Genomic DNA, 14,242 nt, shown 5'->3' with positions numbered 1-14,242 from the left:
TTGTTGTTACATGTAGTTGTGTATCTTTTAGCAGGGAACTGCATATTAGCTATATTGTACTATATTGTGTGATGAACTGATCACTTATCATCATTTACACTATATTTATAGGGGGAAAGGTTTTCTAACCAAAGATAATAAAGTATTTTGTTTTTAAGGGTCTTGTATTTTGCTAGAATTGGATTTACTATTTAAGACTCGGTTATCAGTTGATAAGATTTAGGCAATTGCTGGTTTTCTGATAAGATCTTCAGCTGAATCTCTGTAGGAATGGAGTTCATCAGGAGACATGAAGTACAGAGAGGAGGGACAGAACAGACTGTTGTAATCGAGACTGCATACAAGGACTGCTGCTCATTATCTACAACCCCACTTCCTCTCGTACTTCATGTCTCCTCATGGACTCCATTCCTACAGAGATTCAGCTGAAGATCATATTAAACTGTATTCAGGATCATAATCCCTGACAAGTAAGAGAGGAAGATGGTGCAGCTCTTTAACTTATACTGTAATAACTAAAAGAAGGCAAGATAGGGTTAAATAGCCAGGTCTCCTTTTTCTCTGTGTCAGGCAGGGGTCAGTATAACTGGCAGTTGTCATATATCACTCCAGCCTATAGCTGCTTTCCCTGTCAATCCCTAGTCTCAGGTTAGGGAAGGCTAGCATGGCTGTATCTCGGAGCACCTGCCCTGAAAAGAGCGACCCCCAGCCTCAGGATACCTCGGGCCTGGTCTACAATGTAACCCTTACGTTCTCTTGTTCAAGTGTTTCTTGCTGCATTGCTTCTGCTATATTGCTTCTACGAGTTTCGCCTATCATATAGGACTCCTCAGAAAGCGATGTGTCTAGTCTCAGCATAAGAATAAGGCAGTGGCAATGTGACCGCTACAAATATTCCCCTTTCTCTTAACGTCAGACATGGCTGGGTGGGCAGGGGCGGATCCGGGAGTGCCGTCCTCATTGCGATCTCGCTCCCTGCTCCTGCCTCTCGGCAGACGTGATGCACAGGGGGGCGGGTCTGTTGTCATGGGGACCTTCCCACGCGTCCCCAGCCAAGCTCCCGCGTCATACAATGACATTAGTTGCTGTTTTTCCAAACCTGTTTTAAAGAGGTTATCCCATGACTACGGAAAAAAATGAAAATCAGACATCATATAGTACATGACAATCTATTTCTAACAAAGCTAGAACCAGCCCTGTACCTCACATGGATCCAGAGATCTCCCCATTCACTGCTCTGCTAGATTTATATCAAGCTGACAGCTCAAGGGGAGTGTCTATTCTGCTGCAGCTAAGGGGGCGTGTCCATGCTCATCCTATCACAGCTTAGGGGGCAGTTGAAGGATGAAACTGAGAATGTGCGGCCATCTCAGTGAGCAGGTCAAAAATAAATAAGAAAAAACAAACAGCAGGTGGCGCTGTACAGATACATTGTATATTTGTTATTTTATATAACATTTCAAAAGTATTCAGATCTAGGTGCTGGTTTGAAAACTGTATAATATTTTTCATGGGACAACCCCTTTAAGCTAAATTCATGAGTGTATTACCTTCACATCCTGATTTAGGACAAAAAGACCAAAAGAGTGATGATATCATTACATTCCATCCATAAGAAGTTGTTGAATATCTCATTCCCAAACATTAGACATTAATTTGGAGTTGGTCATGTTGGCCTAAAGAGCACTGTATATGATTATTGATGTTGGTCAAAGAGGTTATGCCATAATGTATGTAAAGCATGAAAATCAGACATCATATATATAGTAAATCTCTTTCTAACAATGCTAGAACAGCTCTGAACCTCACATGAATTCAATTTTTCTACTAGATTTATTTCAAACTGGCAGCTCAGGGGATGTGTCCTTTCTGCTGCAGTTCTCTCCCCATAACTGGCAAAGCTTCTAAAAGAAAATCCGGCTGCTGGCAGTTAACAAATGGTACTGGGCATATGTGACCTGCTCATTCAGCTCAGTAGCAGGCCATACACATTACTGTACAGACTAAACACCAGGGGGCACTGTTATAATGACATAAAAGTAATTGGAGCATTTCTGTAACAGAAAGAAAATTACAAAAGTAACTACATGCTCAATTATATAAAAATGACATTAAGGGCTCATGAACAGGACCGTATGTATTTTGCAGTCCGCAAAACACGGATCAACAAAAAATACAAATGACGTCCGTGTGAGATCCGTATTGCATAGTTTGTTTTTTTTGCGGATCCATCGTAACAATGTGTCCACAATATGGACAAGAATAGGACATATTCTATCTTTTTTGGCGGAACGGCCACGCAGACATACAGAAACGGAATGCATGTCATTACAGTTTTTTTTTGCGGACCCATTGAAGTGAATGGTTCTGCATACAGACAGCCCAAAAAATGTAACAGACATGGAAAAAAATATGTTCGTGTGCATACAGTAAGCCTTGAATGTTGACACTTTATATCTAAATTCATGCCAAAAAAGTTTTATGGACCTCACATTGTATAGAGAGTATTGCCCTGGGGTCCTAAAGACCCAGAAAGAATGGAGGACATTGGCAGACACTGAAGTAGTACAGAGTCGGAATTGAATTGATGATATTTATATACAGTATTAGGCTACTTTCACACTAGCGTTCGGGTGTCCGCTCGTGCGCACCGTTTGAAGGGGCTCACGAGCGGCCCCGAACGCATCCGTCTGGCCCTAATGCATTCTCAGTGGAGGCGGATCCACTGAGAATGCATCCGCCTGCCAGCGTTCAGCCTCCGCTCCGCTCAGTGAGCGGACACCTGAACGCTGCTTGCAGCGTTCGGGTGTCCGCCTGGCCGTGCGGAGGCGAGCGGATCCGTCCAGACTTACAATGTAAGTCAATGGGGACGGATCCGCTTGAAGATGACACAATATGGCTCAATCTTCAAGCGGATCCGTTCCCCATTGACTTTCAATGTAAAGTCTGAACGGATCCGCTCAGACAACTTTCACACTTAGAAAATTTTCTAAGTTTTAATGCAGACGCATCCGTTCTGAACGGATGCGAACGTCTGCATTATCGGAGCGGATCCGTCTGATGAAACATCAGACGGATCCGCTCCGAACGCTAGTGTGAAAGTAGCCTTACTGTCTGGCATCTACTTCAAAATTGGCAAGACATCCGGTTCCTCATAGTATATGTACTGTTAAATCTTCTTCCTGTCTTCCGTTTTCTCTTTAGAAGTAGATGCCATGATTTGAGTGTTACCCTGGTGGAGTGGGTCTATCGCTGTCCCCCTATCCTAGAGGCAGGAGCGTGGCGTCACTCCACTCTACCTGTGTGTCTTGGAAATAGTGCTCAGTGAACTTCTCTTCAGCGCTGTTAGAGTTAATCCTTCCCCCTTGCTTTCCATCCAGCTGCTGGCTAAGGTGCTGACCAGCCTTCCTATTTAGCTGGGCTGGTTGATCCACCTCATTGGCTGAGCTTGGGTTATTTTAGTGTTTGCTATTCCTAGTGAAGGTGAGCTTTTGCTGTCTGCCTGCCTGTATATGAACCCTTTTTCGACTCTGATTCTTCGCTGCCTGCCCTGACCTCAGATTGCTTTACTGTATTGTATTCTCTAGTACATTGCCTGCCTCGACGTCAGCCTGTCTCCTGACTATGCATATGGCCTGACTCCTTGGTGCCTTTCACATTATCTCTGATCCCCATGGTGCCGCTGCCAACTACACGGGGACTACTCCAAGAGGTACTGGCCATGGTTGGTTCCCTGTGGAGAAGTCCAGATGACTGCATAAGGGTTAAAGGGTGAATACTAGGAGACCACCAGGACACCCTTAGATTTAGCACAAAGCCAAACCGGTTGCAGAACCTCAAAATACAAACTCCAGCTTATGAATACTAGGGAACCATTAGGATGCCCTTAGATTTAGCCCAAAGCCAAACCGATTAGTTGGCACAGTGGGCCCACACACTGTCTGTTACAGTTAGAGATGAGCGAATTTCATATTTTGAAATTCGTTTGCGCTTCGTTTGGTGGTAAAAGCAGAATTGCCTTATGGTTTCCGTTACCACAGACCATAACGCAATTCTACGATGGAATGCATAGCGGAATGCCTTTAGAGGCATTCCTTTATTCATTCCGTCATAATAGAAGTCTATGGCCTGCATAACGGATCCGTCCCGATAGAGGAGCTGATGGAGAACGTCAAAATACAAGCTCCAGCTTCTGAAGATCCCATTTTTAATAGAGGAAGCAAAATAGAAGAATGGAATATCCATTTTCCAGCCACAGACACAGGGAGCAAGTCAGTACCCGGGGATGATCGCATGTTCTTGTAGTATGACTCTCCATCATCAAGCTGTTTTAGGGATCCAGAGTAAAAAATTACCTTAGGTAATGCCTTTACAATAGAACACTTGTTTGAATTCATTATGTCCCTCCCTTTCTACACCAACAAGGGCTGCAAAGTAACTATGCCGGACAGTCGGTTTAATAAATAAATTATTATGTGACACATAACCAACCATCATAAGAAAGCAACACATCAGTGCACATATATCTATCACCGATAGAATGGCCAGAAAACCCGGAGAGAAGACAAAACTGGTCAATCTTCATCTCCATTTTGTGCAGTGAAATGCAACACAAAAAGACATTATATAATCTCTTCTGTGAGCACAATTCACACATGTAAAATATTCATACCCAGAGGAAATAGATATTCAGTCCCAGACGAAATTAAACGTGTTTTGTTGATCTATATTTGTAGAGTGAGGAGAAAGAACAGACTAGTACCATCTCTGATAAAAGTTTAATCATGAGGTGTCGGTGTGAGCTTACAGCCCGCTCTCAATGGTGACACTTTGTCAGTAACTTTCTGTCTGGCCTTTGTGGGGGATGCAATATCAACCTTTTATGTCCATTATAAAAGACGGACCCATTTATTCCACTTCTCTATGTTCCTATCCAGCTTCACATGGACAAGAGACCTTTGGACCCCGATCCCAACGTCAAACCAATGGAACTGGAAGATATTGCAACCAGAATTTCTGCACTGGACAAATGGAGAGCCATATTCAGTTCTCAAGGGTGAGGTGGTCATTCATACTTTGCGGCTAGATGACATTGCCAGTACTGATTAGCTGTTCTGGCAGTACTTTGCATTATGATTGAAAGCATCTGTTACTTTTGTTACTTGCAGGATGGAGATCGGAAATTCAGCAATTCAGGTAAATTAAGGCAATAATAACTATTGATGCATTTGAGATTTTCTTTTAAGCACAGTAAATAATAGAAATGTATAACTAGTACAGTGGCACAGTTATGTGATGGAACAAAGTAGCAGAGAAGCAGACCTTGGCAGTTGATCTGCCATCCTGTCTGTTCAAAAAGCTATTGTCTTTGAACAGTATGTGCTTCATACAAAAATCCAAGGTTCCAGAGAAAACAAACAATATATAGAGAAATATCAGTATTCAACCCACAAATCTCTTTGGATTGGTTTGAACTGTGAAACGGGGCGAATTGCTTTTCCTAAGTTTCTAGAATATTAATATACTTAAAATATAAAAATTAATAGAGGATGACCTTTTCTTTAACATCAATATACCACTGCATAGTCGTATGATATACATCTATATAATTTACCATATATTAAAGAGTACCTCCAGTTATAAAACGACTTTCCATTTATGAATAGTGCAGGTGAATATAAAAAAGTTTGTAATATATCTTATTAAAGAAAAGTGCTTCTATCTGCTTTTATCAGGCTGCTTTGCTCTTTTTTGCTTTTAACATTGAAGTCTATGGAGAAAGGAGAGGGAGAAGGAGGCTTCTGGATGAGAGACACCACAAACTGCAGTTTTTTAAGTCACCTTTACAGAAGTTGTTTAGGTGTCTACTTCAGCGATCACAAGAACGACAAACTAAACAATTATCGCTTGTCGTTCTATTGTTCAATGCTTTTACATTACTCCTACTTTTGCTCAATTTTATAATTTTTTAAACAATATTTTATCTTGTAATGGGGCTTTTACTTCTGCTACACTTAGCACTTTTGACGCTACTATATCTAGTAAGATAAGGCTCTACCATGTTAAGAGTGAGGTAACAAATCACCAACTAGTTGGCAGCAGCCTCTTCATTTCTTCTCCATAGACTTTTGTGTGTGAGACCAGAGACAGAGATGCATTGCTTATAGAAATAAGTGAACTCTGAGTGAAGGGAAGAAGGAAGAAAGCAGCCTGAGAAGCCTGAAGAAAATCATAATTCTTTAATATAGTATATATATTAAGATATATTACAAAGTTTCTTATATTCACCTATACTGTTCATTTCTGAAAACTTGTTTATAAGTGGAGGTATACTTTATATCTGGGCAATACATATGAGTAACTAATGACAAGTAAGGATGGGAGAATTCCCATCACTGAGCTCAAACAATCTGGGAATCTGCTTGCAACATTTTCACAGCAGGGCATTGTGTTTAGAATTAGCTTAAAATAAGAGATGTCTGTTTCACATACTGTAGATGTTACAGATGGAAAGATGAAGCAGAGAATTCCGCACCATGTTTCAGAATGTAATTACATCTGCTTTCAGGCATTGTCAGTTCTCTGCCAATATTCAGCATCATTCCCTGACCAATAACCAAACAAAACTCAATGTTCTTGAAGAGAAAAGGAGATTTAACAACAAAATGATAGACTTATAAATAGATTTTAGGATTCTTATTTATGAAACTGGATTATAGTAAAAAAAAAAGTCTAAAGTCTGAATAAACTCAGCTAGAGCGTTCCCATAATGGGGTAATGTATTAGGACTTCTTACACCAGTCTTATAAAAAACTGGGGACGTATAATGTGCTAGAATCATTAAGAGGTAATAATTCTGGTTCATCTTCAGGAGTTCCATGCACCAGAAAATGAAATCTCAGCCAGCTGATTGCCCACTTTTTTTGTTCAAAATGACAAAATGCTAAATTTTGCAACCTTTTTACACCGATTGGCATGCAAGAATGACACATCTCCCCATTGTTTCTTGTAAAATGATTTTCATTCCAAATTCTAAAGCGGTTGCTTTCAATCATCTTGATTAGAGTTAAGTGAACCTGCTTTTTGGCAGGTTCGAGTTCGGGTTCGGGGTTCGCTCAACTCTAATCTTGATGTTCCATATTTAAAATAATTACATAAGTAACAATTCTCCAATAAGGGAACTACTCCCTGTACAAGCAGAAGCATTCCATAGTACATTGTCCATCTGGTTCTGGTTCTGGCCTAATCTTTATAAGGTACTATAATGCTGACATATACTGCTGCAAAGCATTTCCATCACTCAAGACTGTAGTTATATGTAGTACAATGAGTAGTAAGATTAGCCTTCTAAACTGTATTCTGCTGATCGCACCTTACGGGTGTAGAAAATCTGAAACTTCCCCAGGTTGATATTGATTTCACATTAGTTTGACAATAGCATTCTATTAGGGCATTGGTATTCTTATAATTAACTAATGTTAATTTAACCTTGAAGGGGTTGTCCGGGCTATTTCTATTGATGATCTCTCCTCCAGATATGTCATCAATATCAAATCGGCAGGGTTCCGACACCCGGCACCCTCGCCAATCAGCTGTAGGAGGAGACGGAGCACAGTTTGCACGTGCCGTTTCCCATCTCTCTCTTCCTGCTCTGCTGCTGTATGTCTATGGGACAGCAACAGAGGACATGAAGAGAGAAGGGAGACGGCACGTACACACTGCGCCCTGTGTCTCCTCAAACAGCTGATCGGCGGGGGTGCCAGGTGTTGGACCCCCACCGATCTGATATTGATGACCTATGCTGAGGATACGTCATCAATAGTAAAAGCCCGGACAACCCCTTTAAAACTATTCAAAGTCCATTTAGAAAACATATTCAAAGCTACCCATTCTGTCCAACTAACAAGACACCCAAGTATAGGGCTCAGAAGTTGACACAGGCAGATGAAGGTCCCTTTCCATGAACAGTATATAGGCCTCTTGTTATCCAATATCTAATCACAAAGCACCACCTTATATCTCTCAATCCATTACTAATTGTTAGCCATGAAATTATAGCTGTAGTCTAGTGGAAAACTGCTTTTAGCCTACCAGGCCCCAGAGCAGCTGCAAAGGTTGCACCAAAGGTATGCTCTCCCCCAATAGATATCAAAGGGATCCAGCACAGCCAGAACTGCCCAAATCAAAGAGCTCATGAGGCCATAGGTCTGATTCCACAGACCAGTGTTCACACAACTGCTATCTAATCTCTAAACTTTAGTGCAGGGGATGGAAGGAGAGACTAAATGTGTTGTCTTCTTCTGCAGAGGCATCAAACTGGGGAGGTGTGTAGGCCACAGATATTAATGGCCAAAATTCTGGTCCACCTTTTACTGCATTCAGTGGGGGACCGACTTGCTCACTAGATTCCCTGCTCTCTGATCCCAGCATAATGATTTAGTGTACCAGGCACTTTTCATTTTTCTTTCATCATTACTTTTAAATTCATATAAGTATATACTATATCTCTATAGACAGTGGAGAAGGAAATTGGGGTAGGGGGTACATTGTAACCCATAGTGCCATTTATTAGTGGAATTGCTGGGGCTGTTTGTGAGGGATTATTTCGTATGCATGGGAGGAGGAGAGGAAAAGAGAGCTTTGAAGGCAGGGTAGCCAAGTCAGTAAGAGCTGACTGCAATACACTCCTGGTAGATGCAGGTGCTTGATCTCAGCTGATGCCCACCTACAGAAATAAGAGACCTGAGCTGCAGAGAGGTGATTAAAGAAGAAGTTAAAAAAATGGTGTGCATTACTCCAAATATTATTTCTTTTTTTAATTTCTTTGATTCACACTTTCACCACCCTGGACCACAAGGGATACCGGTGCTGTACACTCAACCACTTAGTTGCGTGTGCTGGGCTGTTTGTGAGGGACTATTTGGTATGCAGTGGAGAAAAATACGAAAACAGAGTCTTGGAAACTGGGTAGCAAAAGTTAGTAAGAGCTGACTGCAATGCACTCCTGGTAGATGCAGGTGCTTGATCTGAGCTGCTGCCCACCTACAGAAATAAGAGACCTGAGCTGCAGAGAGGTGATTATAGAAGCTAAAAAGAGTGAAAATTGCAGTAGAGCAGCATTTTTGCATTGATATAGTTAAAATAATGGTGTGCATTACTCCAAATATTATTTCTTTTTAAATTTCTTTAATTTGCACTTTTACCACCCTGGACCACAAGGGATACCGGTGCTGTACACTCAACCACTGAGTTTGCTGGTATTAACCCAAACAACCATCCTAGACACCAGGTATTCTGTCATGACTCATTACCTATTACCATTTTCTTATCCTAAACAAGCAAGGTTACTTGTATTTATCAGTTCCATACACAAAATCACCAGCAGTAACCCCTTCCCTATCTCAGACCACCAGGCATGCAGATGTAAGCCCCTAACTACAGGAGAGGGCCCACATTTTGTTGTGTTGAGGGGCACAGGAATTCTTTGGACAGCCCATGGTTAAAAATAGCAGAATTAAAGTAATGCTAAATAGCTTACCTGTTATTTTAGAAACTTCAGCTTTCAGGCATAGGGCCTTAAAGGGTTTCTACCACCAGAAATACTGTTATGTAGCTGACTGATATAGCGATGTGCTAATGTCAGCACTACATAACAGTATGTTTCTAACATTAGTCCCTGCAGCCGTTTTTGTAAAAAAAAAGCACTTTTATTATATGCTAATGAGCCTCTAGGTGCTATGTGGGCGTAAAATCAGCACCTAGAGGCTCCGTCCACTCACGCTTTATCCCGCCCAGGTCCAACGTTCTGCCCACCCAGCTCCTCTTGATTGATGCCGCTGTTCCCTGCATCGTTGGCGAAATCCCGCGCCTGCGCCGTTCGCTTCTGTTTTCGGCGCAGGCGCAGTGAGTGAAGGCAGCTCTCCTGATGCCGGCTTCCTCACTGTGACGTAGGCGCAGTGAGGAATCCGGCACTAGGATCGCATCATTCACTCACTGCGCCTGCGCCGAAGACAGAAGTGAACGGCGCAGGCGCGGGATTTCGCCAACGATTCAGGGAACAGCGGCATCAATCAAGAGGAGCTGGGCGGGCAGAACACTGGACCTGGGCGGGATAAAGCGTGAGTGGACGGAGCCTCTAGGTGCTGATTTCCACTTGGAACGGAGCTAGAAGAATAGGCCGGGACCATTTAGCACAAGCCGGGAAAGATCGCGATCACGTGACTACACACGTCACCTCACAGACGCGCGAACCACGTCACCTCACAGCCGCCCAGGGAGAACTGAGCAACGCCAGAGGACCAAAGACAGCAGCGCCGGGTGAAGGGTAAGTGATCTCTGTAGCCAGAGACAGTGCGGGACGCCGCACTCAGGCACAGAGCGCCCCTTCCTCCCACAGCATCCGCATACAAGCATAACATTCACTGACTACTGCATTCTATTAATGTATATGCCTGCGGTTCTTTGATAAATAACCTACCTATATATACCAAAAAGGCACATCACGTACTCTCCATCTAACAGCGGGAACCACATAAGGAGTCATAAGGCGCAGTATCCACTTATTTACCTTATATCTCTCACCCAGAGGACATCACCACAAAAGTATACTATTATCCTATATAAGGAATACAAACGCATCATTCTTGAGACTATTCTTTTATAAAAGGACAACTTTTTTAGCGCATTATTCAGCGCACTTTTTTATATATATTTTTTACAATTTTTCATTTTTTCATTTTTTATTATTCCTATATGTTATTACTTCAATACTTCTAATACCAGCTGGTTACCATTGAATGACATCCATTATTCTCTACCTATCTAAAAGGACATTTAGCTGAATTTTATTCACTCCACCTTTGCCTGATTATATTTACCATTTTTTATACCCTACATCGACCATAATTTTAATATACTCTACATCGACCATATATATAAATAAATTAATATATTGACCCAAATTAGAGTGTGCCTGCTTACTTATTTTCCTACTATTTATCTACTCCTGACTGGGTGAGTCAGTTTTAGCAGCCTTGCACCTCAACCATTTGCCTGAGCAGTAGAGCCGTCTATTCCCCCTTTTTCTCTTTATATTAAAGAATATTTTAATTCAGTACTGACTAAGATATTTTAGTCTTCTCACATTGGCCCACAAGCAAAAAGCAGGCCAGTAATGGACCATTATGCCTCATGCACACGTCCGTGAAACACAGACCGTGTGATACCGGCCTGGATTTCTTCTAAGTGCAGGAGCGCACGGCGTCATTGGTTGCTATGACGCCGGGCGCTTCCTGCTGCCGCCGCAGTACAGTAATGCACTGGTATAGATCATACCAGTGTATTACTGTACTGCGTCCGCAGCAGGAAGTGCACGGCGTCATAGCAACCAATGACGCCGTGCGCTCCTGCACTTAGAAGAAATCCAGGCCGGTATCAAATGGTCCGTGTTTCACGGACGTGTGCATGAGGCTTTACTTGTGGGCCAATGTGAGAAAGCTAAAATATCTTAGTCAGTACTGAATTTGAATATTCTTCTTTATTTAATATAGTTTATCATATACGAAAAATGCGCATGCGCACACGAATATTTCAATGACGATTTTTCGCAATAGAATAGCATTGTACAAATATAACGAAGTCTCGAATTAGCGAATATATCACGAATATTTAGCGAAATATTTGTGAAATATCGCGAATTCGAATATGGCACCTGCTGCTCATCACTAGTTAAGATTTACACCATTCTGAGACTTATAAAAACTGCAACTGTCCAGACAAACGCATTCAGCTAAAATGCTTTTTAGGACTGTTATTTCCTCATTTTTATTTGATAATTCCATGGGTAATATGCGTTTAGAGCTCTGCATGAAGCCCTGTCATGTCAAATACACATCTCTCCATGGCTCAGCTTATCCATTCAAGGAGGCTGAAAGTGTCCTATTTATGTAGTAATCGAGACGACTCAGGAAGGCAGTATCTTGGCAGGCACTGGTAGGGAGGCCAGTCATCACAAGCGTCTCCACCTGTGACTACTCCTGTTACCCTGTTATTATGAATATTTGTGCAAAGGTCCATCTGAATAGAGATGCCTCAAAGTTAAGTTACATTGATTTACTGCAGGAAGACGTCAGGAAGAGACCAATAGTAAGTGACACCTCACTATACGACCAGGTTAGTGCACCGCAGCTTCAAGCTAACTAAATTCAGCAGTAATGGCGAATTTATCATTTGCTGTGTCTTTGGTATCAGTTTTAATTGCCGTGCCAAATTTATGAAGAGGGCATTAGGTTTTATTAATTTTGGCGCAATTGCAATGTGGTTTAACCACTCTGAGTGAAAGTACACAGGGGGTTGCCTGGCATGGAGATGCAACTTTTTTGATACTTTTTAAAAAGTCGCACATCATAAATGAGATTAAAGCACTGTTCTAATCTCTAAGGGTCCGCAATACACCCGGCCGGCACCCCCATTGAACTGCAATTGCGGACAAGAATAGGACATGTTCTATTTTTTTCCGGAGCCGTGGACCGGAAATGTGGATGTGGACAGCACACTGTGTGCTGTCCGCGTCCATTCATGCTCCATAGAGAATGAATGGGTCCGCACCCGTTCCGGATAATTGCGGAACGGGTACCGACACATTCTACGGACGTCTGAATAGAGCCTAATCCGGACCAACTCTCCACTCCACTTCTGTTTTAAAATTGTTTTTATTGTTTTCCGACAAGAAATAAACAACATAAAGGTCAGCATTGTTTCAACCTTTTGGAAGTATACACATAACCTGAGCATACATTATAAATGTATAGTTGCACATACCAAAGATTAACATGCTCATTGTTTTTCAAATGATACCATCAAAGAAAACGCCTCTGCTCATCTTAATATAACAGACATATGAATATCCATTAGATATCTAAATGGACTGACCCTAAACACAATAATGCAAGAAGAAACAAAGACAGAGGGTGAGGAGGGGGGGAAGGAAAAGCAAAAGGGAGAAAGAGGTGAGTTTAGGGGAGGGGGGTAAAGAGTAGCTTTGTAAAGAACAAAATTCCATTGAGGCAGGCGTAAAGTGTAATGTCTTGCACTAACTCCAACTAGGAGCAATCAATATGAGTGCTCACACCCTAAGGAGACCCTTTCAAAGGGAAGCAGCTCAAAGGGGAGGCTCACCTTCGCAAAATGTTCCCAACACTGTAAGAACTCAAATCCCAGAAAAATTCCTAAATGTTTTCCATGGATTCCAAACATTTTCGAACTGCATAGGGGTGCGAGCATCCCAGTGTGCAATTTGTTCGAGACGATATAGTTGATCGCATTTGAGGTCCACTCCACTTCTGAAGGCTCGCCAAATGTTGCAAAATATGCACAAAATATTGCACACAACATTACTTGCAACGTTTTTACTCCACAAAACTGGCATAGCAGATTTGATAAATGATTTGGGGGTAATTCGCTTAAAATATGTTTGCAGGTTGCAGGAATTGTATGTTTTATGCTTTTGCATTATTTGCATTTATTAAAATATATCCACATGTGTAAAATTTGTTTTTTTTTATTTAAAAAAATGAACATTTAGGGGAAAAGTAGTTTTATATAAGATGTTAATATTTCTGTAATTACAAATTGCTACCTTGGAATGACTGTAAAACAGAGTTATGAGAACTGGAATGTAAAACTGGTAAAAGTGCAATCACCACATCAACATATTGGATGTATCTTCAACTTGCTGTCTGTATCACTATTTGACCTTGTGTGTATGAGGTCCGTGGTGTGAATATTTGCATTGTAACATTAGTTATATTAATTCATGTGATATTTGTCCAAATAACTGCATATAATTCACCTAAAAAATCACAATGGCAATAGATCTGGGCAGATCACAGTCAAATAACCAAACATTCCACTTCTGAAAACAGAATGTGTAAAGTGTAGTTACGATGAGTAGGCCAGACTGTTGCGAGCAAATGGAGGAGGTAAGTATGATTTTTTTTGTTTTTTACACTATTTCAGGTTAAATCGATTAGCTACCACAAAGCACGAGGAAATTCAGCTTTGCGGCTAATCAAATTTATCCTGAAATTCAGATCGAATTCCACTTTGTTAAATTAAATTCGCTCATTTCTAGTTATAGCAATTTGTCTCCCAAAGATTGGTCTGACATGAGATCTATTAGAAGTAGGGGGAGACAAAATGAATGTCCCCTGACAATCTTTTAGAATTTTGAATGCACTGCAAT

General features: G+C 41.4%; 1 protein-coding gene across 1 annotated transcript in view; it reads left to right on the top strand.

Moving 5' to 3' along the window:
* MINDY4B (MINDY family member 4B) overlaps window positions 1–14,242 on the top strand; it is a 66,814-nt gene that overhangs the window by 18,349 nt on the left and 34,223 nt on the right. Inside the window, exons 2-3 of the mRNA XM_040431047.1 lie at window positions 4,938–5,056; window positions 5,169–5,196. Of these exons, the coding sequence (XP_040286981.1) occupies window positions 4,944–5,056; window positions 5,169–5,196 (141 nt within the window). The 5' untranslated portion in view covers window positions 4,938–4,943. The remainder of the gene's footprint in view (window positions 1–4,937; window positions 5,057–5,168; window positions 5,197–14,242) is intronic.

The sequence above is a fragment of the Bufo bufo genome, chromosome 4, assembly GCF_905171765.1.
Source record: "Bufo bufo chromosome 4, aBufBuf1.1, whole genome shotgun sequence".
Lineage (NCBI taxonomy): Eukaryota > Metazoa > Chordata > Amphibia > Anura > Bufonidae > Bufo > Bufo bufo.
This window is presented reverse-complemented; position numbering and strand designations above follow the sequence as displayed.